At 34.8% G+C, this 26945-nt stretch overlaps 1 protein-coding gene across 12 annotated transcripts in view; it reads left to right on the top strand.

The window, feature by feature from the left end:
- Positions 1–26945, top strand: part of ANKRD28 (ankyrin repeat domain 28) — a 205222-nt gene that overhangs the window by 64326 nt on the left and 113951 nt on the right. For 4 of the 12 annotated variants that reach the window (XM_055295488.2, XM_055295485.2, XM_055295489.2 and 1 more), the window contains one exon: positions 6993–7076. In XM_055295488.2, the coding sequence (XP_055151463.1) occupies positions 6993–7076 (84 nt within the window). Of the gene's footprint in view, positions 1–2991; positions 5910–6197; positions 6306–6992; positions 7077–26945 lie in introns of those variants that run through there. The other 8 variants (XR_008660509.2, XM_055295483.2, XM_055295481.2 and 5 more) reach the window with 4 other exon arrangements.

The following is a 26945-nucleotide window of genomic DNA, read 5'->3' as shown; positions in this document are numbered from 1 at the left end:
GCGTTGTAGTTTTACTACACTAGACTGTGGTCCTTGTTTGGTTTAAGATAGTGGCCAATCATCTTTGTTCCAGGAAGCAAGCTGAATATGCTAGTTGGTCTTTAAGAAAGATTTCTGGAAGGCACACAACACCTACTTAAAATTTTAGTCAAACTTTTTCATGTAGCTCCTAGCTACAAGAGAGCTGAGAAATGAAGTCTTTATCATGTGAGGCTCTGTACTTTCCTAAAGCTGGAACGGAAGCCTGGAGGAATGGACACAAAATACAGATCTCTGCAGAAAACGCATGTAATATTAGAATGTGCTAACAATCTGCAGTATACAGTACTATTAATATTGGAAGGGTTAACAATTTATTATTATGAATGTAACGTACCAGTGGGATCAAACCACTTGAGATTGTCAAACGGTATTGGTTAATGGCCATTTTGGCATTATGACTGCATAAAAAATAAGTGTCCTGGATCATAAATATATTGCCTGCAGAGAGTTAAATCTGATCTATTATGAGGATTTTGAGTTGTGTTTTAAATATTTAGTGACTTTCTTGCAGTGGCTCTAATAATCACATAGATAATTGCATAGATTCTGGCTTGTGTAGCCTAGAAAGCAGCTATTCCTTGATTTCTCCCCCCTCACCCTCTACCTCATTTTCTTTTAACTCTATTCATAAGACTTTTTTTTCCTAAAGTATATGGATAGATGAGGCATAGCTCAAGAAGATTGGTGAGGATTCTTGATCTGTCAGAAATCTTTTCTGAAACATTGTTTGAACCCACTTCCTTACCATCTTTCACCACAAGCTTTTTATTTTCAAATACTCAGAGACGAGCTTGTTAACTTGGCACAGAGTAGCCACTTAATATACCCTGAGTATTCTATTCTATGATAATATGGAGTTCACAGATGTGTAAGAGAAAAGGTGAGGTTGAGGTTGGATCTTGTTGCAGAAAGGAAAAATCATTTGTGTCAAAAAAAGAAATTCAGGTGTAACAATTAGGAATCCAAAAATTATCTTCCAGTGACTTAATGTTTTTATAATCAGTAAAAAGGTTTAAGCCAGCTTTACCATTGTGTGATTCTATTAATAGTAGGAGTAAGCTCTTGATAGGATACATTTTAGTATAAAGAATAGAAGGATTATAAAGCTGTCAGAGTTGAACTTGTTAGCTTGTTAAAAACTTAATCTAATATGGCCTAATAAATAAATAGCAAAGAAAAAAACCACATCCCCTTGATATTTCTCTAAGTGGAAAAAGATGTTGAACTTACAGTTTGCACAATCTTTATCAGTAATTTTTTATCAGAAGTACTTTCTCTGTTTCTAAGTTCTTGAATATTCACTTGTCTCCTTTTCCTTTAACACGTGAGTTCCTTGAGGGTAGGAGCCTGTCTTATTCAATAGAAGAAGACACAAAACAGTGCTGCTAATTTAAATAATTTAAAAACTGACATAGTTCTCTTAATATTTTTTATCTGCTTTTGATTTTATAATATACAATGGGCTAGTACTTTCTATCCTTTTTCCCAAAGGAATTATACAGTCCCTAAACTGTAAAATCTAGTGAAGGTAGAAGAATGGAAGAACCTGTAGTCTTTCTTGCCTAAGTTTACTGCTCCCTCTCCCCAATTAACACTTAGTATGTGCTTGTCTAGTTACTAGAGTCTAAAACGAGCTTTTAGCAGACTCTCAAGAAACCATTGAAAAGTTTGGGGACTTGGCAGCTGAATGGGATCTCCAGACATTAATCTGAATTACCTCACTTGTACTGGGTCAAGGGGAGGAGGAGTTTAATAGCCTTTGATCCACTCATTGGCTTCACAAGGGATATCATTCAGCTATCCCAAATATCCATAACAATAAGGTTATCTTGTTTAGATTTCACAACACTATGAAGTAAATTGTTAATGTCATTTAATAGATGTTAAAATGAGCACAGAGAGGTTACTAAATAAGGGAGTAGCCCAGGATCCCAAAATTAGGTTAGTGGGAAGCCTGGATTAGAACTTCAGGCAATTTGACTACAAAATAGCCTACATTCTCAAGCACTGTAGTGTTTCTCTTACATAAAAATCTCTGCAGGTTATTGTTTTTCTTATATAAGTGTCAAGAAATTTAGGCTCAGGGAATTTAAGTGGTTTGTCCAAGGACACAGCTAGGAAATGATGGAATCAGAATTGAACTTAAGGTGGGCTGACTCCTGAGCCCTTAGTTTTAACCATCACTCCATACCTTTGTTTTATTCCTGTCAGCTTCTGAAATTTTAATTGTTCACTTATTAGAGATATGAGGCTCACTTTGTTGCACGTTAATGCCGCCTATATTTTCTGGTTAAAATGTATGTATACCAACACACCCCCACTATTCTTGTTTATAAATCTCCACCCTCCCAGAGTCTTGTGACGATAGAATTCATTTCAATGAAATTATTTATAGGTAGAAGAAAGTGGAAGGAAACAATATGTATGTAACACAGTCCCTGCCTTCAAGGAGTTTGCTTTCTAGTTGGAAAAGACCTAAGTGTGGTGGTTGACTTGGAACAAGAAACAGGATGTACCTGCTTAAGTCTAAGTAGGTGAACTTAGGTACTAGATACTTTGGAACAAGTTAAGATTGTTAAGATAAAAACAGATTTTGCTTTGGGGGCTTGGGAACCCTGAAGATGAAATACAGGATATTGTTACTATAGTTGTTTCACTTTCAGATATTTCAAATATTAAGATATTTTTGATTCAGCCTTGTGGAGATGGATAACATAATTGATGTATGTTCAATATTTACATACCTTTAATTTGGCATAAAAGTATTTTATATATTTTAAAATATAACTAATGAATTGTTAGCATGTTTTAATTGGTACAAATATGTTAGAGTTATTGCTTCTTCCATAGATTGATATATTTTATAGCTTTCAATGGTTCTTGTTTTAAATTCTGACATTCTTATATTTGTATCATGCTGGGATTTTTTGTTTTTTTTCTTTTTATGGTTTTAAGACTTGCTTTGAAGTACACATTTAAAAATAACTCGTTTTAGAATATAGCAATAAATAGTATATTCCTTTGTTATCTAAACTTTTCACAACCTTTGTAAGTTACCTGTTAAGATCACTTTTATAAGCTAGTTATTATAGGTTGCAAAGATCTGGAGATGAGTGGGGAGAAGAGAGTGTGTCTGTATGTGTGTGTACTCAGTGATAGCAGAATACATTAGAAAGAGTATGTGTTTGAAATAACACACAACTTTATTAATTTATACAACTTTGGGTAAAATACATCATTTCTGAGTCTGTTTTTCCCACTATAATGGGAATATAGCAAGGTTATTGTATTAAATGAGAATGTACAGCACATAGCATGTCACAGATGTTCAAAAGTAACTATTATTATGTTTATTATTATGTTTATTAATAAAAATACTAGTTAATATGAAGAACACAGATTGAAGGGGGACCATGGTATTTTCTTTGTAAGTTTTCTCTTGAGAAATATCCCCCATGTTGGGTAAACAGAGAAAGAAGAAAAAAAAACTATGAAATGATTGGTTTTGATATTTATTTGTGGCTTTGGGAAATTTATAGGGAGAGAGATTATTTGCATTATCCCGTGCCCTTTTGACATAGGTAATTCAGGACGAAGGACATTTTTTTTTCATGTACCTCTTTAACAGATTTTTAAGGCTTTATTCCCTATCCAAATGGGAAGGGAGGATTATTTTATTTCTTCAGTGAAAAATCAAATGATTTATATAATTTTAGAGTTAGGATTTCTACATTATGAAATTTTTGCTTTTCCCTTTAAAATATGAATCAATGATTGATTAAATTCACCAATTTAGAAATTATTAGACAATCTTAAATTTCATTTGTTTAAACTTTGCATTCTAGAAAATAGAATACACCTGGCAGATTAAAACTGATTTGGTAAAAATATGAATAAAACAATTTCATGGTTTTTATGATCTCATAAAATATTTCTCCATCTTTAAACCTTTTTTATGAGTCCATTGCAGGCATATTCTTACTGCAACTGTCATTATAGGGTTAAACATTTGCTTTATTGTAACACACGAAAGCAGTTAAGCCGTTTGGAATTGTTTACTTGCTAAAACCACTGTTAGTCAGCAGAGGCAGTACACCAGATTTCCTTGTGGCTTTTAGTGGAAAATGTTAAAAGCGCACTCATTTTTCAGTTATAGAATTTTTTAGTTTGATCTGGATTAGTCACAGAACTGGCATGAACCTTCTAATTGTGAAGGCTGTCCAAATGCACTATTTTTTTCTCCTGCTAGAGGAAGTTACATCCCGAGCAGTAGCTCAGATCTCTGGTAAGTGTAACATGTGAGCATTACTAGGCATTTCATCCTGCGGGTCTGCAGTCTTTGCTCTTCAGACTGTTGCTCCGTTGGAATGCTTCTGTGGGACCGATACTGAGGTTCTATAGATATTTTTTAAGGACCTACTCATTTGGGGATGTCAGTGGTGTTTTGCAAGATCATCTGAGGAACAGGAAAGCATTTGAAATCTGAAAAGGATAACTGTGGCGGTTTTCACAGTGGAAGGAAACTATATTGGCAAAGAGGCAGATGATTGAATAAAGTAGTTGGCTCAAAGAAGATGCACAGTCTGCTGTTTTTTTCTCTGAATGAAGACTGTTTAATGGAAGCTGTATTCATGTGGAGATCAAAGGAAACACTGGAATGATAAACTACTATGTTTTTTTTTCTCCCTCTTTTTTTTTTGAAGAAAACAAAAAGCCTGAAGCAGTAATTTGAGCTCAAATGCCTTCTAATTCCTTCACAGCCTGCTTGTTCTACTAGGATTCTCCACTAACACCATTTCTGCCTGGTGCCTGTGCCCTTTTGCTGGAGCAGCCACAGACAACTGCCTGATAGAGAAAGAATGAATGCTCTGCCTTGCTTATGCTATCGACGGGAATAAAGCTAACTGTGTTTCTTCTATTATGTGGGAAATCTGGATTAATCAAGCTGTATTCTAGTACCAAGAGTCATATTGTCTCTTGTGGTCTGACTCATCACATGTAAATGTACTGCAGCTTTGCTATTAATGCAGAGTGGTTTTTTTTTCTTTTTCTTTTTCTTTTTTTTTTGCCCTTTTCCCAAACACTAAAAGAATTGTTAACCTCTGAGCTTCATTTTCAGGATTTGTGCTGAGCTCTAGATCTTTTTTTCTGTGAATGGTATCTGCATTAAACCAGTGATGAAGAAATGAAGACAAATTAGAAGTGGAAACAGAATAGTGAGATTTTATTTTTTATTTTCAATTATAAGCAAAACATCTACTGGTAATTATATGACCTTGCAGGCAAGAGTGGGTATCACTGTGATCATCTCTGTCACAGCAGTTGTTTCTCATTTCATTCTATATTGTGTGGTGTTGTATCACCAAAAACAATGATTGTTTTGTGCAAGTAAATTTCAGAGATAGAGCAATAAGACTATTTTGGTAGAGGAAAAATATTTTTAAGTGAGCTTGGACTCAGTTTTAGTTATTGACATGTTGGTGTGAAATTTCTTCTTAAGTATTGCAGTAATCCAACAGAAATAATAGAATTTCGTTATATTTAGGAAGTTACCAATTATGTAGTCATAATTTTAAACTTTTTCCAGTAGTACTTATTAACTTTAAAAAAAAAAAAAAAACCAGCTGTGCTGTTCAGAGAATGTTTGTAAGTGTTGTACAGAAGAGGAGGAAAAACTACTTGTGCTCTTCCAACTGTGACTTTTATCACATAGCTTGGAATTTAGTGTTTTAAAAGATCGAATGAGTCGAGTGTGTATTGTTGTTTTGGAGGAGGTAGAAGATGAATCTCCTGCATTCATTTCTAAATTGCCACAGGAAAATAAATCCCTACATTCTCCACCTTCTGGAAATGTATTGGTAAGATATGTAAGTTTATATGTTTACTATATTCTACTGAACTAGTAGTATAAATCTTGTTTTTTAAGAATAGATGTAAATTTCCAATAGTTTCTTTACCAACCCAAATTAAAGCAATACGTGTGTAAATATGGTGCTATATTTTTGTATAAAATGCATTTTTCATTTTTACTTTTTTGAATGCTGAGATAACATTTCAGTCTTTACTATGTCTTAATCTCTTTAAAAGACTTTAAAAATAATCTGAGAATTAGTAGTTATGGCAACCACGTTGCTGTTTTCATTTTGTGGTTTCAGAAACTGATGTAACAAGAATCAGGAACTCTGCATATTTTAGGAAAGGTTGACTACCCCCAACAACACCAAGGCATGGCCTTTTCTGTAATGAATTTTATGTATTTACATGTAAGACTTTATATGAGATTCAGTTATCTTCTTTAACCTTGGTTTTAGTGCTACTGTCAGCTGGCTCCTTGACTAGTATAGTATACCTTATCAAGAGGCTGTGTCGTTGATTAAGAAATTATTATATTTAGTTATGCATGTGTTTGTCTTTTCAAGTTATTTAAGTGTCCGGTATTTTTTGGTCTTTGATTAGTGGCTGTTTTCATCAACTGCCAGGTTTGCTTTCTCGGGATTTGTATCTTTATACATGCAATGCTAATCCATGTAAGATAATTTGATGCCCCAAACAGACCTTTTCAAAAGAGCCTTCCTTCATGGGCTGGAAATTGCTTAACAAGTTCTGTCCCACAAGTAGATGTTGAGATCACACATTTGTATTTGGAAGAGTCTTTCTTTTTGTCATATACAGAAACAAAAGGCTCCTACTTACAAGAAATAAAATCTGATTGTGTTTATTATACTACCTAAATTGGGTCAAACTGAATTGATTTTTTTTTAATTAGGCCTTTTTTTTCCAAGTAGGAATCCTGTACTTTGACATGATTTGGTTTTATGAAACTTCTGGCTAATGTCAAAAGTGATTATTGCTACAAGGAAGAAAACTTTAGATTCAGAAACTATGTATAAATATCCTTAGTCACCCCACATGGATGATTCTAATGTTTTTATTACTCTCTTATATTTTAGCCATCACTGGTGCAAGCTATATTTAACGGAGATCCTGATGAAGTTCGAGCACTAATATTTAAGAAAGAAGATGTTAACTTTCAGGTAAAACAGTTAATTCACTGATGCCAGCCTTTAAAACTGCTTTTTAAAATTCTTTCCTAGAATTGTGATTTTTGTTTACAAGACATAATATAACTCTGTAACAGTTGTTTTAAATGAGGGCAGGAAGGTATTGAGGCAAAAGGGAAAACATTGGACATATACTCAGGGCAGTAACAGCCAGTAGGGGTCTTTTGTTCTCCTAGCTTTTTACTTTGAAATTTTTCAAACACAGGAAAGTTAAAAAAAAAAAACACGCTGACTACCCATATACCTTTCACTTACTTTTGATATTGATAACATTTTGCCACATTTGCTTTCTCTATTTATTAATATACAATTTTTACATGTATATGTAGTAAGTTGCAGAAATCATGATACTTCACCATTAAATACTTAACTGTGCATTTCAAATGAGGATTCTTTTAAGTGTATATCTAAATATAAGATCAGATTTGCTTTTTGTAAATAATCATGGTGTTTTACAATGATGCTTGATTAATTTTTGTCAGATTAGGTTTTCAGTAAAGTCATTGTTCGAAAAGTTTTCAGACTTAAAGACACAGTAGTATGTTCAGTGCTGACATGATGGACAGTTTTAGAAAGGTGGATATATGGATAATTTTCTCTCTCTGTATGTTTTTTCAGTGGCCAGTATTTGGTTTACTAAATTGTGGCTGAAAGTACATTATGTACTCTAACAAAATTACATCCACTAATGTATATATTTTTACCAGAAACAAATGTACCCCTGAGTTATGGAGGGGGTGAAAAGTCATATGATTCACAAAGTCACTGTGGCAACACCAAGACCTAGAAATGATTGTGGTTTTAAGAAAGCACCCGTTGCAAGCTCATTTTTAACTCTCATCTTTCCTCCTCCTCTTTTTTTTTTTTAATATAATACTGCTGTGACCACTTAATGTTAGGTAGATACAAAAAGGTTTTACCTTATTTTTAAAATAATGAATTATCTGAGTAGATTTGAATCATTGGCTAAAACTGTTGTTAATTTTAACATTGGGTAATGAACAGAATGCTATCATTATGTATTTTTTAAAACTTCTTCTAAGTGAATTGCCTTCAAGTTTATATTTAGTTGGACACATGCACCTAATTCAGGATTTATGTATGTATGTATGTATGTATGTATGTATGTATGTATGTATGTATGTATTTAGAGACAGAGTCTGGCTCTGTTGCCCAGGCTGGAGTGCAGTGGCATGATCTCAGCTCACTGCAACCTCTGCCTCCTGGGTTCAAACGATTCTCCTGCCTCAACCTCCCGAGTAGCTGGGATTACAGGCACCTGCCACCATGCCCGACTAATATTTGTGTTTTTAGTAGGGACAGGGTTTCGTTCACCATGTTGGCCAGGCTGGTCTCAAACTCCTGATCTCAGGTGGTCTGCCCGCCTTGGCCTCCCAAAGTGCTGGGATTACAGGCGTGAGGCACTGTGCCGGGCCATGATTTATTTGTTTTAAATGAAGTGTCTGGTTACTTTACCCAGGGTATACTGAAGAGTATGCGTTTCCTAGAAAATAGCTCAAGGGGTATAGACGCATGAAAAGGTGGAAAACTTGTTTTCCATTTAACTGCTAAGGTTTTCTTGTTATTTTGGTTTTATTTTAATAGTACTGACAAATACTACCTTGATTAGAAAGTTTGAACTATAATTCCATTTACCAGGGCTAATTTCTCCATCATGACAAAGTTTATTGTAGCTAATATTACTTTTATGTTATATTTAATCAATTTATCCTAAATTAAAAAAATATTCAGAGTCATTGAGAGCATCAGCTCACTCATTAGTAGGCCTTTCTTGAGAGTGACTCTTTGACGATGGTCTTCAGTGATACAAAGGTTTTTGACAACAACTTTTATGATTGCTTTTAGGCCTTTTCTCTCGTGACCCTTTCTTAGTAGTTCAGAGTGTTGCCTTAAAGTCAAGATTTGTTAACTTTTTGGCCATTATTTGAATTTAAGATGGTAAATATCATCTGATTTTGTTTGATAAGGAATCATATGGGGTTTTAAAAGGCAATGGGTGTTAAATGCACTGACTTTAATAGGTAATAAAATATTTTTAAGCTTTATGTCAGTGTGACAGTGGTGTTTTTCCAAAGTAAATTTATTTAAATAAGTATTTGGAGAATAACATTGGACTTTTTGAAACTCAGGTTTCTCTTAAGTTTTTTGAAGTTGTTTTTATACATTTTTAAAATGGATATAAGTTCAGATTTATTTCTCTACCATTAAATAGTCACTGTATAATTTTAGATTAGTTTCTTTAGTCACACCCTGAAGTTTTGAATATTGTAGACCACTAAACAGCACCTTTCTTAGTAACACACCTAATAGATTTTTTTTTTTTATTTTAGTGGGTTTTAAAAAAATTTCTGGGTACATAGTAGGTGTCTATATTTATGGGGTACATGGGATGTTTTGGTACAGGCATGTAATATGAAATAATCATCTTGAATAATGAGGTATTCATCCCCTCAAGCATTTATCCTTTGAGTTACAAACATTCCAATTACATTATTTAAGTTATTTTAAAATATACAATTAAGTTATTATTGACTATAGTCACCCTATTGTGCTATCAAATAGTAGGTCTTATTCTATTTTTTTGTACCCATTAACCATCCCCACCTGCCACTCAACCCCCCACTACCCTTCCCAGCCTCCAGTAACCATCCTTCTGTTATGTCCATGAGTTCAGTTGATTTCATGTTCAGATCCCACAAGTAAGTAAGAACATGTGATGTTTGTTTTTCTGTGCCTGCCTTATTTTGATTAACATAATGATCTCCAGTTCTATCCCTGTTGTTGCAAATGACTGGGTCTCTTTTTTTTATGGCTGACGAGTACTCCATTATGTATATGTACCACATTTTCATTATCCATTCATCTGTTGATGGACACTTAGGTTGCCTCCAAATGTTAGGTATTGTAAACAGTGCTGCAACAAACATAGGAGTGCAGATATCGCTTCGATATACTGATTTCCTTTATTTTGGATATATACCCAGCAGTGGGATTGCTGGATCATATGGTAGCTCTATTTTTAGTTTTTTGGGGGACCTCCAAACTGTTCTCCATAGTGGTTGTACATTCCCACCAATGGTGTACAAGGGTTCCCTTTTCTTTACATCCTCACCAGCATTTGTTACTGCCTGACTTTTGGATAAAAGCCATTTTAACTGGGACAAGATGATACCTCGTTGAGTTTTGCATATCTGATGATTAGTGATGTTGAGAACTTTTTCCACCATTTGTGTGTCTTCTTTTGAGGAATGTCCATTCAGATCTTTTGCCCATTTTTTATCAGATTATTAGGTTTTTTCCTGTAGAGTTGTTTGAGCTCCTTATATTCTGGTTATTAGTCCCTTGTCAGAGGGGTAGTTTGCAAATGTTTTCTCTCGTTCTGTGGGTTGTCTCTTCACTTTGTTGATTACTTCCTTTGCTGCGCAGAAGCTTTTTAACTTGATGTTATCCCATTTGTCCATTTTTGCTTTGGTTGCCTGTGCTTGTGAGCTCTTGCTCAAGAAGTATTTGCCCAGACTAATGTCCTGGAGATTTTCCCCAGTGTTTTCTTGTATTAGATTCAGTTTGAAGTATTTAATGCATTTTGATTTGAATTTTGTATATGGCAAGAGATAGGGGTCTAGTTTAATGATTTTGCATGTGGTTATCCAGTTTCCCAGCAGCATTTATTAAAGAGACTATCTTTTCCCAGTATATGTTCTTGGCACCTTTGTCAAAAATTTTGCTGTAGGTGTTTGGATTTGTTTTTGGGTTCTCTATTCTGTTCTGTTGGTACACGTGTCTGTTTTTATGACAGTACCATGCTGTTTTGGTTACGATAGCTCTGTAGCATAATTTGAAGTTAGATAATGGGATTCCACCAGTTTTGTTCTTTTTGCTTAGGGTAGCTTTGGCTATTCTGGGTCTTTTCTGGTTCCACATAAATTTTAGTATTTTTTCTATTCCTGTGAAGAATTCCATTGGTATTTTGATTGGGAGTGCATTGAATCTGTAGATTGCCAGGACATTTTAACAGTATTGATTTATCCAATTCATGAACATGGAATATTTTTCCATTTTTTGGTGTCCTCTTCAATTTTCTTCATTCGTGTTTTATTGTTTCCATTATAGAGATCTTTTACTTCTTTGGTTAATTCGTAAGTATTTAATTTTATGTATGGCTATTGTAAACAGGATTACTTTTTAGTTTCTTTTTCACATTGTTCACTGTTGGCATATAGAAATGCTAGTGATGTTTGTACATTGATTTTGTATTCTGGAACTTTACTGAATTTATCAGTTCTAGTTTTCTTGTGGAATGTTTAGGTTTTTCCAAATATAAGATTGTATCAGCAACAAACAGGTATAATTTGACTTCTTCCTTCCCAATTTGTATGCCCTTTATATCTTTCTCTTGTCTGATTGAGCTAGACAGGACTTCCAGTACTATGTTAAATAACAGTGGTGACAGTGGGCATCCTTGTTGTGTTGCAGGGCTTAGAGGAAAGATTTTCAGTTTTTCCCATTCAGCATGATACTAGCTGTGGGTCTGTCATATGTGGCTTTTATAGTGTTGAGGTATGTTCCTTCCATATCCAGTTTTTTGAGGGTTTTTATCATGAAGGGATATTTAATTTTTTAATCAAATGTTTTTTCAGCATCAATTGAAATGATCATATGGTTATTCTTTATTTTTTTGATATGATATATCATGTTAATTGATTTTGTGTTTTGAACCATCCTTGCATCCCACAGATAAATCCCACTTGATCATGATGCATGATCTTTCTAATTTATTGTTGAATTCAGTTGTGCTAGTATTTTGTTGAGGATTTTTGTATTAATATTCATCAGTGATACTGGCCTGTAGTTTTCTTTTTTTGATGTGTCTTTGTCTGGTTTTGGTATCAGGATAATACTGGCCTTGAATGAATTTGGAAGTATTCCCTCCTCTATTTTTTGGAATATTTTGAGTAGGACTGGTATTAGTTCTTCTTTAAATGTTTGGTAGAATTCAGCAGTGAAGCCATTGTGTCCTGGCCTTTTCTTTACTAGAAGACTTTTTATTACAGCTTTGATCTCATTACTTGTTACTGGTCTGTTCTGGTTTTGGATTTCCTTGTTTCAATCTTGGTAGGTTGTATGTGTCTAGGAATTTGTCCATTTCTTCTACATTTTTCAGTTTATCAGCATATATAGTTGCTTACAATAACCACTAACAAGCCTTTGGATTTCTGCAGTGTAAGTCGTAATGTCTCCTTTTTCATTTCTGATTTTATTTGGATCTTCTTCTGTTTTTTTCTTAGTCTGGCTAAAGGTTTGTCAATTTTATTTTTTTAAGTCAACTTTTTGTTTCCCTAATAGATTTTTAACAAACTTTAATTTTAAAAAATTATACATTCATATTATTTGGTATGACATGAAGTCTTCTATGGTAGAAGTCATGTAACATAGTTTCATTAGCAAATACTAGAGTTTTATATTTGGCAGATTTTGGCCACAGATATAATAATTGACTACCTGAATAAATAGAGGTTTTTTGCTTGTGTAATAATTTAACCTGGAGAATGGTAATTTGGGGTTGTTTAAAACAGCAATGTCAGAGCTCTGGGTGAGCTTCTCTGTGAAACTCTTGGCTTTCTCATAATAAAGAGATGACTGCTGCATCACGTACTTATGGGAAACAACCAAAGACATTTGAAAAGAGACTGTCCTGTACATTTTCTTTTCTTTTTTTTTTTTTTAAAAGAGGAGAAAACATCTCTTCAAGAGTCCTCACAAAATTCCTTCCTAAGGTTCCATTGGTTACAAGACTACTCTAAACTAATTCACCAGCAAAGCAGAATGGGATTCGCTTTTTGCTAGATCAGTCTTGGTTCATCACCTGGTTCATCCCCTGGAGCAGGAATAGGGCTTCAGTGGACTTCATTGAATATATTGCCAAATTCAGAAGTAAATCAGGATTTTCATAAGAAGGAAGAAAGGGAAAATAGTTATTTGGATAGAAACCTAACAGGAAGGTTATTAGTTGCCTAAAAACTGTTGAAATAGCAAAATTTTGGAAAAATAAGTCACCTGGATGTGAAAGAAGCACTGTAAACCATAAAAGGGGAAATGCCTATTAAAATCAAAATGTTTTAAAAGCAGAGTGGTACATAGAACGTGAAGAACAGTTGGACTCTAAGTTGGAAGACCTAGATTTTCATATCTTCTTAGCCTTATTGGCTATATAAGTTGAGTGAATCCTGTTAACTTCAGCCCTCACTTTTCTTTTTTTTTTTTTGTCTTTTGGTAAATGTGTAGGGTTATTACATTAATGATCTTCACAGTCTTTCCCCACTCCAAATTCAGGACACTGTAAAAATTCTAAATGACTTTCAGTGACCTCCTGCTTTTGCCCAAAAGCTTTCATTTGTGTTTCTAGATTTTTGTGACCAAAATAATACATGCCTTTCCCTAAGATTTACTGGAACTTAATGCCATGTTGTAGAACCCAAATAAGTTAATCTGAAATATTAATGATACCACATTTTAGAGGAAAACTTTGATTCTTCTTTATAAGAAAATTATTTTCTACAAATATAAATTTTTTATTGAGTGTTAAAATTGGTGTTAATTGTAGAACTTTACTTTTGAGACAGACATAGGCATAAGCCATTTTATATTACTCAATTTAACTTGTACAACAGTTTTGTAAAATTGACAGGTTAACGTTTCTACTAAAATTCATGAAAATTAACCTTCTGCAGAATTAGTATAGCAGAATGGGAATTTGAACCCGCGTCCAACTTAATAGTAACTGGAGAAATAAAGCATATTGTTGAGAGAGAAATATTTTTTCTTCTGCCAAATAGTACTATAAAGCAATAACAGTTGGAAAATGGATTTTTCTCCCTAAAATGTTATGTCTGTGCCCTATGAACTCCCACCTTTTAAGCTGTGATACAAAGATAATCGTAATTTTTATAATACCAAGTGCTGCTGTTACATTTTATCATTGCAAACAAGTGATGAGACAAATAAGACACAAGCCTCTTTTAGTGCCATATTTTTCGGTACATAAAAATGTCAAAGTAGTATTACACAAGGATCCAGCCAAACTGTTTTTAGTGTTTAAACATAGGAAGGCTGAGATTATGAGCAACCCTTTTTAAACTCTAAAGAGCTGATTTAAGAGCTAAGTGGTAGATCTTAGATGTGTCATATAACTTAATATTTTTGAAAGTGTTACCTTGTATATTCTGCTTATTGGCTTCTGAATTTAGATGTACTTTATTATTCAAAAATGAATTGCAAAAGTAGTCCTCCAAATTATTATTATCCCTTAAGTTCTCAAAACTGCTTTCTGAGATCATTGAAATGATGTTCATTTTACATTTTTCAGATGAAGTGCTCAGCAAATACAGTCTTTTCTGAAAATTAGCAAGAAGCAGTCTAATCTTGAACAAGTCTTTCTTAGTGGCCACATGTTGCTTCTGCTGCCTGTCAATACACCAAGCTGTTGATGTTTCTAAGCTCTTAAAAAATCTCTTCACTCATTACTTGAGGTTGTGTGCACTCTCTGTCCTAAAACCATATGTGTGTACATGGTCTTTTCTTATAGCTATTCACAGTAACTAGTGTTGGAGCCCACAACCCTCCATCCCCATCTCAGATGTATCTACCCAGCTTTCAGCTGGCTTGTATGGAACGTGGAGTGAAGGTGGGGGCAGGCATGGGACAAGAACCAACTCAGCTTTCTCCCAGAAGAGAAATGACACCTCCCTCCAGCTCTGTGTGGCCAGTGCCTCTAGATTCCAGTTTCAAATTTGTAAATTATCTTCATCAATGTTGAGGTTTGTCCCAAGATCTATAACCAAGTATATGTCCTATGTCACTATGACTAAATGATTACTATGGTGGTCCTGAAACAAAGAAGATATTATCCACTGGAACCGGCAGTTTTTGGAGGTTCAAAATACAGAAATTTGTATTCCACTCAGGTATTTATTTTTAGTAAGCATGTTATACATGAGTTCTGCATTTTCCTTTTTCATTCCCAGTGTATTTTAGGAGTCAGTCCATATTAGTCTATAGAGACTCCTCATTCTTTATAACTGTATTTCATAGAATAATTTATTTAACTAGCAGAACTAGTTCCCTCTTAGAGGGCATTTGGGTTATTATTAACCCTCTTCATTGGTAATAAATGGGATCTTTTCATCAAGTTAACAAAAATTCTACTTCAGTGGACGAGCAAAAAATTTTAAATGTATTTATTATCTGTTATTAAATATATTATTAACTTCATAGACTACCTTTCCTCTAGGTTCAGTGTTTAAAGCAATTTTAGTGCATATGTTTATATGAATTGGTGGAAGGTAAATACTGGCATTTTCTATAAAGCTCAAGTGTCAATACTTGCATACTCAGAAATAATGCTGATGATTACTTATACAGATATTGATAGTTATATGGTATAGCAAAAATATGAGAAATTATGTCCTAAATTTCATACTGAAATGAAGTAACTTTGGTCTGAAAGGTCTCAGCTAGTGCCTCAGTCTTATTTTTTTAAACACTTTTATTGACATACAAGTGATGTATAATAAACTACATATATGTAAAGTGTAAAATTTCTTAAGTTTTGATACATGCATACACCTATGAAACCATCACCACAGTCAAGATAGTTAACATTTCTATGGTTCCCAAAGGACTCCATTTGCCCCTTGGAAATCCCTTCCTCCCTCCTCTCCCTTGGTAATTACTAACCTGGTTTGTACATTTTGTTTTTTCCTAGAATGTTATATAAATGGAATTACACAATATGTCATTTTTTTTGTCTGGCTCTTTTTGTGTAATAGATTTTATGTTGTAGAGCAGTTTTAAATTCACAGCAGTGTTGAGAGGAAGATACAGACATTTCTCATACACTTTACTGCCACCACAAATGAATAGCCTTCCCCATTATCAACATTTCCCATTAGAGTGGTACATTTGTTAAAATTGATGTACCTACATTAATATATATCATTATAGCTCAAAAACCAGAGTTTACATTAGGATTCACTCCTGGTATTATACATTGAATGAGTTTGGACAAATATATAATGACATGTATCCACCATTATAGTTTCATACAGAGTAGTTTCACTGCCGTATCCTCGTGCACCTTCTATTCATTCTTCCCCCCAGTCCCTGGTAATTTTTTTAAAATTGTCTCCATAGTTTTGCCTTTTCCAAAATGTCATATAGTTGGAATGATATAAGTACCCTTTTCAGGTTGGCTTCTTTCACTTAGCAGTATGCATTTAAGTTTCTTCTATTTTTTTTAATGGCTTGGTAGCTCATTTCTTTTTAATCCATTGTCTGAATGTACCACAGTTTATCCATTCACTCACTTAAGGGCATCTTGGTTGCTTCCAAGTTTTGGCGGTTATGAATAAAGCTACTATAAACTTCCATGTGCAAGTTTTTGTTGGGACATATATTTTCAGCTTCTTTGGGTAAAATCAAATAACATGATTGCAGGATCATAAGGTAAGAATATGTTTAGTTTTGTTAAAAAACCTGTCAAACTGGCTGTTTACCAGTGTGCACTCACAGCAGGTATAAATGAGAGTCTTTATTGTTTCATATCCTTGCCAGCATTTGGTGTTATCAGTGTTCTGGATTTTGACCATTCTAATAGGTACGTAGTGGTGTCTTATTGTTGTTTTGATTTGCAAGTCCCTGATGACATGATGTGGAGTATCTTTTCATATGCTTATTTGCCATCTGTGTATCTTCTTTGGCAAAATGTCTGTTAAAGTCCTTGGTCTGTTTTTTAAACAGGTTTGTGTTTCTTCTTGTTAGGTTTTGAGATTTCTTTGCAGATTTTGGATAACAGTTCTTTATCTGATAGGTCTTTTGTAAATATTTTCTCCCAGGCTGCCTTTTCATTCTTTGGCAATGTCTTTTGTGGAGCAGAACTTTTTAATTTTAACGAAGTCACAGCTTATTGATTCTTTTTCATTGAGCATGCCTTTGGTATTGTATCTAAAAGGTCATCCCCAAACCCAAGGTCATCTGGATTTTCTATTTTATCTTCCAGGAGTTTTATAGTTTTGCATTTTTATGATTTCATAGTTTGGGTACAGGTACATGCCATGGGGCTGAGATGTGGATTATGGGTAGCTGCTACTGTGCTTAGAACTGAAATTGACCAAAATTAATTGCAATTTACCATGACCACAATAAATCATAATTTACCCCTCTGAGTCTTTCCTTGAAAGTAGCAAGCCTTCATTATACCACAGAGTTCCAAAATAGTTATATTGGACAGATTCTGCCAGTGTAATTGTTTTCTAGTTGGGGAGACAGATTCCTGGTGCTTCCTACTCTGCCGTGTCCTCAGAATCCTCTCCATTCATTTACTTTTAACCTACTATTTGCATCTGTGTGTTTTAAAAGGTTTTTTACAGACAGTATATACTTGGATATTGTTTTTTGATCGAGTCTGACAATTTTTGTCTTTTAATTGGTGTTTTTAGACCATTGACATTGAGAGTGATTCTTGTTATAGGTGGATTACTGTTTAACATTTTTGTTACTGTTTTGTTTTTGTTACCGTTGGTTTTTGTTCCTATTGATCGTCCATTCTTCTGCCTTCTGTGGTTTTAATTGAGCATTTCATGTGATTATATTTTCTCTCCTTTCTTAGGGTATCAGTTATACCTCTTTTTTTTTTTTAAGTAGATGTCTTACAGTCTACAGTATGCATATTAATCTAATGGACATCTAACTGTCAACACTATACCACCTCACAGTGGTATGAGGATCTAACAAAAAAGAATCCTAATTCCTCCTTATCATTCCTTGTATCACTGCTGTCATTCCTTACACTTACATGTAAGCATACATAAGCACATATATGTGAGCATTTGTCATTATATTGCTGCCATTATTTTGAACAAACTATTGTCTGTTAGATCAATTCAAAATAAAATGTTTTTATTTAACTTACTCCTTTGATGTTCTTCCTTTTTTATGTAGATCTGAGTTTCTGACTATAACATTTTTCTTCCAAGAGAGAAGTTCAGCTGACAAATTCTCTCAATTTTTGTTTGTCTGAGAAAGTATTTATTCTTTACTTTTGAGGCAATTCCCAGGGTACCAGAATTCTAGGTTGGTGCTATTTTTTTTTCTGTCAATGCTTTAAATATTTCTCTGCACTCTTTTCTTGCTTTCATGGCTCCTGAGTCGTAGTCAGACATAATTATTATCTTAGCCCCTGTGTGGGTAAAGTTTTTTTCCTCTGGCTTCTTTCAGAGTTGTATTTATCTTTGATTTTCTGCAATTTAAATATGATATGCCTTGATGTATTTTGGGGGATATTTTTTCTGTTAGTGTTCTCCTGGATCTGTGGTTTGTTGTCTGACGTTCATTTGGGGGAAACTCTGAGTCATTATTACTTAAAATATTTCTTCTGCTTTTTTCATTCAGCATAATTATTTTGAGATTCATCTAGGTTGTGGCATGCATTAATAGCTTATTCCTTTCTGTTGCTGAGTAGTATTCCATTGTAACGATATACAGAATTTGTTTATCCACTCCTCTTGTAAACATTTAGGTGCTTCTCTGTTTCATCTGTTACAGTTAAACATACTGTGAACATCTTTGTACAAGTCCTGTATGAATGTATGCTTTTTTTTCTCTTGTAAATGTCTAGTGGTGGAATGGTTGAATATGCATGCTTAACTTTTTAAGAAATTGACCAACTGTTTCCCAACTGATTGCATCATTTTACGTTCTCACCAGCAGGATATGAGAATCCTAAATTTTCAACATTCTTACAAATATTTCGTATAATCAGTCTTTTAAAATCTTAAACATTTTAACAATAGTTATATCTCAATTTGGTCTTAATTTGTATTTCTGTAATGATGAATGATGTTGAGCATCTTTTCGTGATCTTGTCAGTCCATATATCTTTGGTGAAATGTCTTTTCAAATGTTCTTGCAAGTTTTTTTAATTGGATTGTTTTCCTGCTCTTGAGTTTTCAGAGTTCTTATTTATATGTTCTGGAAACAAGTCCTCGATCTGTGGCTGTGTTTTCATTCTCTTAAGAGTGTTTTTGAAAAGCTCAAGTTTTATTTTGATGACATCCACATTTATCAATTTATTCTTTTATAGCTCTTGGTTTTGGTGTTGTATCTTAAGAAAAACTGTCCCATTGTCATGTTGTTTTGCTCATATCTTCTAGAAGTTTTATAGTTTTAAGTTTTACATTTATCAACAAATCCACTGAAAAGGATTTTCTTTCAAACAGGAAAGAGGCTTTATGCCAGCTAACAGTTTGTACACCAGGAAAATGCAGCCTTCTGTACAAAACAAAGGTGTGTTCTCAGAGAACGAAGAGAAAATTTGTCTTTTATAGCAAAAGATCTTGCCCTGGTTCCCACTCTGATCTGCTTGTACAAATGAGGGATGCAAACTCAGTTAGTTCTGATTGTTTGAAACTTGTTGAGTTCTTATGGTTTGGCACAGATCACAGTCTATTGATTGATTCAGGTAGCATACACAAGAACAGACAACTATGAAAGTCCCAAAGTTTAGTGAGTATGGCATTTTTCCCTGAACACTCAGTATGTGTGTAACCTCTAATTACCAAATGGCTGCTTGACTCTATTTCAAATTTAGTTCCACTTAGCCACTCAGGATTCCTCTTGAAGGATTGACTCTTTCAGAGTTCACACATTTAAATGTGCTGTCTATTTTGACTTAGTATTTGTGTATGATGCAAAGTATATAACAAAGCTTATTTCTCTCACCAATATTTTGTAATTTCATTATAAATGTCTTTTGTCAGATTTATCTGTATTTTATAATTTTTTATCCTAATGTAAATGGCATTTTATTTAATTTTAAAGTAGCCTAATAATTCTCCACTACTGAAACAAGTTTCTGCCGAGTACTCTACTCCATGTTCCAGGAATTATTAGTTTTCCCTAACTGGCTAGTTGGAACAGAACACTCTGTTCTCTGTGATCCGTCGTTCTCGTTGGAGGTGATATTACTCCTAATTGAGAGGAAGTAGATTCTTTGTGGGTATGTATGTATATGAACAATCTTACATATTCCAATGATTTGTGGCCCTCTAAAGGGCCAAAATGCATAACTTAGAAATACAGCGATATTAAGATTTCATGGGGAATGATTAGGAAAAACTGTCAGAAAAGCGTAGTAAGGAAGAAAAGGTTGAAAAACACTGCTGTCTCTTTCACCAGCTTCAAGTAGTATTCTTACACTCCTTTCCCACTCGGTACTCAGTTGAGTACTAAGGGGAGATTCTGAAGATCTTTGGGAGTCTCTCCATGTACTACTTTCTCCTCTGTTGCTCTGTCCTGAGAATTCCAGCCCCTTTGTTCACTGCAGACTGTCTCCTAAACTCAAACAGGGAATTAAAAACAACAACAACAACAAAACTTTGTATACAGCATTAAGAATTTTATTGATTGGAGCAGCTGACATTCCACTGAATGTTATCAGACTTAGACATTACATATTTTGTGAAATGGTAATTTTCTTTTATATTCCAGCAGTACTTTTGGAATAGAAATTCTAAACACTAGCCTACCGAACAGTTGGATTGCATTTGATGATTACAGTTGTCCAGTCATAGATGGCATCACCTCTGCTTTTTATTATTAATATTAGTTTTAATTGCCAAATCATAATTGTATATATTTGTAGAGTACAATGTAATATTTTGGTATATGTATACAATGTAGGATGATTAAATCAAGCTAATATATCCATCACTTCACTTATTATTTGTGATTTTTTTTTCCTTCACCTTTTTGTTCCATCCAGACCTGCCCACAATGAGGGCAGATCTTCCCCACTCAGTCCATGACTCACATGCCAGTCTCCTCCAGAAACATCCTCATAGATTTCTACAGAAATAATGCAATACCAGCTATCTAAGTATCCTTTAATTCAGTCAGATGGACACCTAAAATTAATCATGACAGGTCCTTTGCCTCTTTTAATCAGGTTGTTTTCTTGCCTTTGAGTTAAGTTTATTATATACTTTGAATATAAATTCTTTATCAAATATATGGTTTGCTAATATATACGTGTGAATTTTTTTTTTTTTTCTGTGCAAAAGCTTTTTCATTTAATGCAGTCCCATTTGCCAGTTTTTGTTTTTGTTGCTTGTGCTTTCAGGTCATATCCAAAAAAATATTGCCCAGACCAGTATTGTGGTGCTTCCCTCCCTTGTTTGTAGTTTTATAATTTCAGGTCTTACATTTAAGTCTTTAATGTATTTTCAGCTGATTTTCATATATGGTATGAGATAAGGATCCAGTTTCATTCTTCTGCATCTGGATATCCAGTCCTAACATCTTCTATTGAAGAGGCTGTTCTTGCCACATTGTGTGTTCTTGGCACCTTTGTCAAAAATCAAGTGACCATAAATGAGTGGATTTATTTCTGGGCTTTCTGTCCTGTTCCATTGGTCACTGTGTCTGTTTTTATGCCAATACCATGCTGTCTTGATTACAGTAGCTTTATAATACATTTTGAAATCAGCAGTGTAATGCCTCCAGCTTTGTTCTTTTCGCTGGTTATTGTTTTTAACTCTTCATGGTCTTTTATTGTTTCATATGAATTTAAGGGTTGTTTTTCTATTTTCTGTGAAAAATTACATTGGAATTTTGATAGGAATTGCACTGAATTTGTGGATTGCTTTGGGTAATATGGACATTTTAACAATATTAATTTTTTAGTTCATGAACACAGTATATATCTTCTCATTTATTTGTGTTTTCTTCAATTTGTTTTCATTAATGTTTTATAGTTTTTAGTATACAGATCTTTTATCTGTTTGGTTAAATTTTCACCTAAATATATTACTTTTTTTTTGTTGTTCCTATTATAAATGGGATTGTTTTCTTAATTTCCTTTTTAGATAGTTTGTTGTTGGTATATACAAAGGCTACTGATTTTTTTGTATGTTGATTTTGTATCTTGCAACTTAATTCATCAGTTTCAGTCGTTTTTTGGTGTCTCTTTAGGGATTTCTCAGTGTAAGATCATGTCTGCAAATAAAATTTCATTTCTTTCTATTTTATTAGGATGCTTTTTACTTCTTTCTCTTGCCTAATTGTTCTGGCTAGGACTTGCAGCACCATGGTGGATAGGAGTGGTGAGAGTGGGCAGCATTCTTGTCCCTCATCTTAGAAGAAAGCTTTCAACTTTGTACGTTAAGTGTGATGTTAGCTGTGGGCCTGCCATTTTTAGCCTTTACAGGACCTGTTATTGATGTGTAATTTTAGTGTTTTATTATTCTATAAAAAGCAAGTAGGCCTTAGAAGTATCTGATTACTGCTAAATTTGTAGAATGGAGTAAATTCAGTACTTAGAATAGGATGCTGTCTGTATTTTTATATATTATTATAGAACAGTGTCTAGATTACAACATGAATTAATAACTAAATTCTAAAATACCTACAGGGAATTTGTCCTGGGGCAAAAACCATGCCTTCCATATTGTAGGATAGTCAGCACTGGAAGGGGATCTTAAAGATTAGTTAAATCAACTCCATTACAGATGAGGTAAAACTAAGGCCCTTGGAATTATTTGATTTGGTCACTTCCAGTCACTTTCCAGGTCACTTTCCAAGATCTCAAAGATATCTTAACCCAGCTTTTTTTGTGTCAAATTTAGGTTTTTGTCCATATTGTCTCCCCTGGTGTGTCACCTCTCAATTCTATCTAGTGGCTTAGCATTATAAGTAATTTCTTATCTTTTCTCTTGTAGCTATAAGCATATAAGCTCTTTTGTAAATACTTGCTTATTTAATTTGATAATATTTGGTATATTGGTTTATTCAGTTGTCTAGTAATATGTGCCAGTTACTATGCTGGTTCCTGTGAAGGCAAGTCCAATCATGCATAATTTCTTCTCCCTGCTTTTTAATGTTATTTCCCTTTATCAGATTATCAGTCATACCTGCATTCTCTTCCTCTTCCTTTGCCTCGTCTTAAGCTTATGTTTATTCTTCAGGCTGCAGTTGATGGTAGGCAGACTTTTAAGATGGTCCCCTGTATTATTTCTGGTATTGTAAGCATGATAGGGTATTGTATTAGTTTGTTCTCCCTCTGCTATGAAGAAATACCCGAGACTGGGTAATTTATTAAAAAAGAGGTTTAATTGACTCACAGTTCTGCATGGCTGTGGGGGCCTCAGGAAACTTATAATCATGGCAGAAGGCACCTCTTCACAGGGTGGCAGGAGAGAGAATGACTGCCAGCAGGGCAAATGCTACATACTTATACAACCATCAGATCTCCTGAGACTCACTCATTATCGTGAGAATAGCATGGGGGAAACTGCCCCCCATGATTCAGTTACCTCCACCTAGTCCCATCCTTGACACTTAGGGATTATTACAATTTAAGATTAAATTTGGGTAGGGACACAGAGCCAAACCATATCAGGTCTCATTCCAGATTAGTTTATGTCATCTGGCAAAGCACAAAGCTGACTCTAGGTAAGTGAGATTATCTAGATGGGTCTGCCCTAATCACATGAACTCTAAATCTGGGTCTAGAGTTAGGAACAAAGGGAGTAGGAGATTAGAAGTATGAGAGGGATTTGATGTGAAGGATATTCTCTGTTGCTGGCTTTGAAGATGGAGGGAGCCATATGGTAAGAACTCAGGCATTCTCTGCTAGTGGAGGGTAACCTGTGGCTGACAACCGGGAAGGGAAAATGGAGGTCTTAGAAGGACAAAGAACTGACCATTGCCTGAATGAGCCAAAAAACAGATTTTTTTTTTTTTCTTTTAGTCAGGCCTCTAGGTGAGAACACAGCCCATCAACACCTTGATTTCGACTTTGTGTAACCCTCAGCAGAGAACCCAGTCACACCATGCCTGGATTACTGCCCTTAAAACTGTGAACTAAAAGATTATTTGTTTTAAGCTGTTGGACTTTTTTTAAATAGCTACTATTTATCATACTCTGGGTATAAAAACAGGGAATAAACAAGATTCCTATCTCCAGAGTTAGAGCCATTGAACGTGAAACAAGCCAATTAATATGATGATTGTTACAAGGGAGAAGTTCAGAGTGCTATGGACACCTATTAGGCTGATGTAATACCATCTGGGAGACCAGGAAAGGAGCTCCAGAAAAAGATACTTATGTATGATATTCATTATCTATTGCTGCATAACAAATTACTAAGTATTAGAAGCGAATGAATATAAAGAAGACATAGCCCCTGACTTTAGCAAGTTTATAATCTAAAGGTGTTTGGTTATATTATGTGTGGGTATTGAGGGGGCTAGGGCGGAGAGGGGGTGCGTGTGTGTGTGTGTGTGTTTATAGTTTGGTTTTGGTGATAGGAGCAGTCAACTGGCGGAGAGTGTGTGTGTGTGTGTGTGTGTGTGTGTGTGTGTGTGTGTGTGTGTGTGTGTTTGGTTTTGGTGATGGGAGCAGTCAACTGTCCAGGTTGCCCCTCTGAAGTCACTGCTCTGACAGACCATAAAGAGAAAACTGCAAATGATAACAGACTTACTATTTCATAAGAGAATACTACCATTCTCCATATTTCGGGTACATATGTGTTTTGTTTCGCCCTTTCTGTTTCAAGTTTGTGGAAAAGAAGCCTGTTTAGCTTAATTGTACTTGGGCAACTGACACTTGACTAGCTCAAAAGATAATAAACTCGTAATTTAGAACACATGTGTCTCTGTATATGAGAAAAGTTACAAATACTGTAGGTCAAGGTTTCATCATTGGTTTGGAAGATAAATATTTACAGTGAGGGTTTGGGGTTTTGTTTACACAGAAACTAGATTACTTCCCCCCCACCCTAAGATTGTGTTGCACAGATCTCTGGTAATAAAATTTCTACTTTTATTCCTGATTCCGTGTAGAACCAAATTGGTGCTTTGGGGAGGGGGCATGGGTATATAAAGGATAAGTAGTTTTTTCAGTTTTCAGGTGACTTTTTTTTTTTTTGAGACGGAGTCTCGCTCTGTTGCCCAGGCTGGAATGCAGTGGCACAATCTCGGCTCACTGCAAGCTCCACCTCCCAGGTTCATGCCATTCTCCTGCCTCAGCCTCCCGAGTAGCTGGGACTACAGATGCCCGCCACTAAGCCTGGCTAATTCTTTGTATTTTTAGTAGAGATGGGGTTTCACCGCGTTAACCAGGATGGTCTCGGTCTCCTGACCTCGTGATCCACCCATCTCGGCCTCCGAAAGTGCTGGGATTACAGACGTGAGCCTCCGCTCCCGGCCCAGGTGACTTTTTTTCATTTTGAACATTAGTTCAGGAAAACAAAACTTCCTAAACCAACAGAAGAAACTACTGTTCTTAGGCTGGAAATATCATTTCAGAGCTTTTGTCTTCTGTCAATTCTTTGATATATTTTACCTCTTAATTCAGATGTGTTTTAATTGATATTTTGGAAGAATGGTTACACTTTCATAACCAACTTTTTCCTCCTCCTTTTAACTTTTTTAAAATTAGGAAATATAATAAACTTATGTAAAACAAATGTACAGTTTAATGAATATGTGAATGTCACCACGACCCAGATCAGAAAACAGAACATCGTTAGCAACTCAGAAGTGCCCTTGTTGGTGACCACTTTATGATCAAAACTTTCCACCCCACCCCTCAGTGTAACCAGTAAATTTTTGTAATAGTCTCTTTTGGTTTTCTTTATAATTTTGCCACCTACTTATTAAGCAATATAATTTAGTTTTGCATATTTTGAATCAAATGGATCATACAGTATATTTTCTTCGAGTCTGGGTTCTTTTGTGCAATGCTATTTTGTTTTAAAAATTGACCTGATTCCACTGAATGCATCCAACACAGTTTATCCATTCTGCTATTGATGGATAATTGGGTTGTTTCACATTTTTTTCTATTTTGAATGATGCAACTATTTGTAAACTTGTCTTCTGATACACATAAGCCTGCATTTCTATAGTATAAATACTTGGCTATACATATATTCAGCTTTACTTGATAATGTCATATTATTAAATAACTTAAACTTCCATGAGCACTGTGTGAGAATTCTTATTCGTCCACATCTTTGGACCACATTCTTGGTTTTTGAAGTATGTAGTATACGGTAAAGTGTTTATTTGGACATAGTCCAGTTTCCTAGCATATAGCTTCTAAAAAACCCTTCGAATCTCTGGGGTGATAAGTGTCTTTTTTATGCTTAGGAGGTGCTATCTGAGCTGTTTGAGGCCCCTCAGATAGCTCCAAGATGAGGGCTTGTCACCTGAAAGACCAAAGCATGTTTAGAGGGCTTGAACTTTTCAAGCCCCCCACCCCCCAATCTCTGGAGAAAGAAGAGGGACTGAATGTGAGTTGGTCACCAATAGCCAGTTATTTAATCAGTCATGCTTATGTAATGAATCCTCTATAAAAGCCCAAAAGGACTGGGTTCAGGGATTTTCCAGTAGCTGAACATGTGGCAGTTCCTGGAGGGTGGTGCATCCAAAAAGGGAATGGAAGTTGCATGCCCTTCCATGGAAGCTGCGTGCCTTATACGTCTCTTTCATCTGGCTGTTCATCTGTACCCTTTTTTGTGTTATTAATACATCAGTAAATATAAATAAAGTGTTCCCAGAGTTATTTGAGCTCCTCTAGCAAACTAATCAAACCTGAGAAGGAGGTAGTGGGAACCTCAATTTATAGCCAGTTGGTGAGAAGTATAGGTGAAAACCTACTAGTAGGGACTGGCATCTGAAGTAAGGGGCAGTCTTTTGGGACTGAGCACTCGCTTTCAGATCTGATACTATCTTCAGGTAGATAGTGTCAGGATTAAATGGAAT

The sequence above is a fragment of the Symphalangus syndactylus genome, chromosome 10, assembly GCF_028878055.3.
Source record: "Symphalangus syndactylus isolate Jambi chromosome 10, NHGRI_mSymSyn1-v2.1_pri, whole genome shotgun sequence".
Lineage (NCBI taxonomy): Eukaryota > Metazoa > Chordata > Mammalia > Primates > Hylobatidae > Symphalangus > Symphalangus syndactylus.
This window is presented reverse-complemented; position numbering and strand designations above follow the sequence as displayed.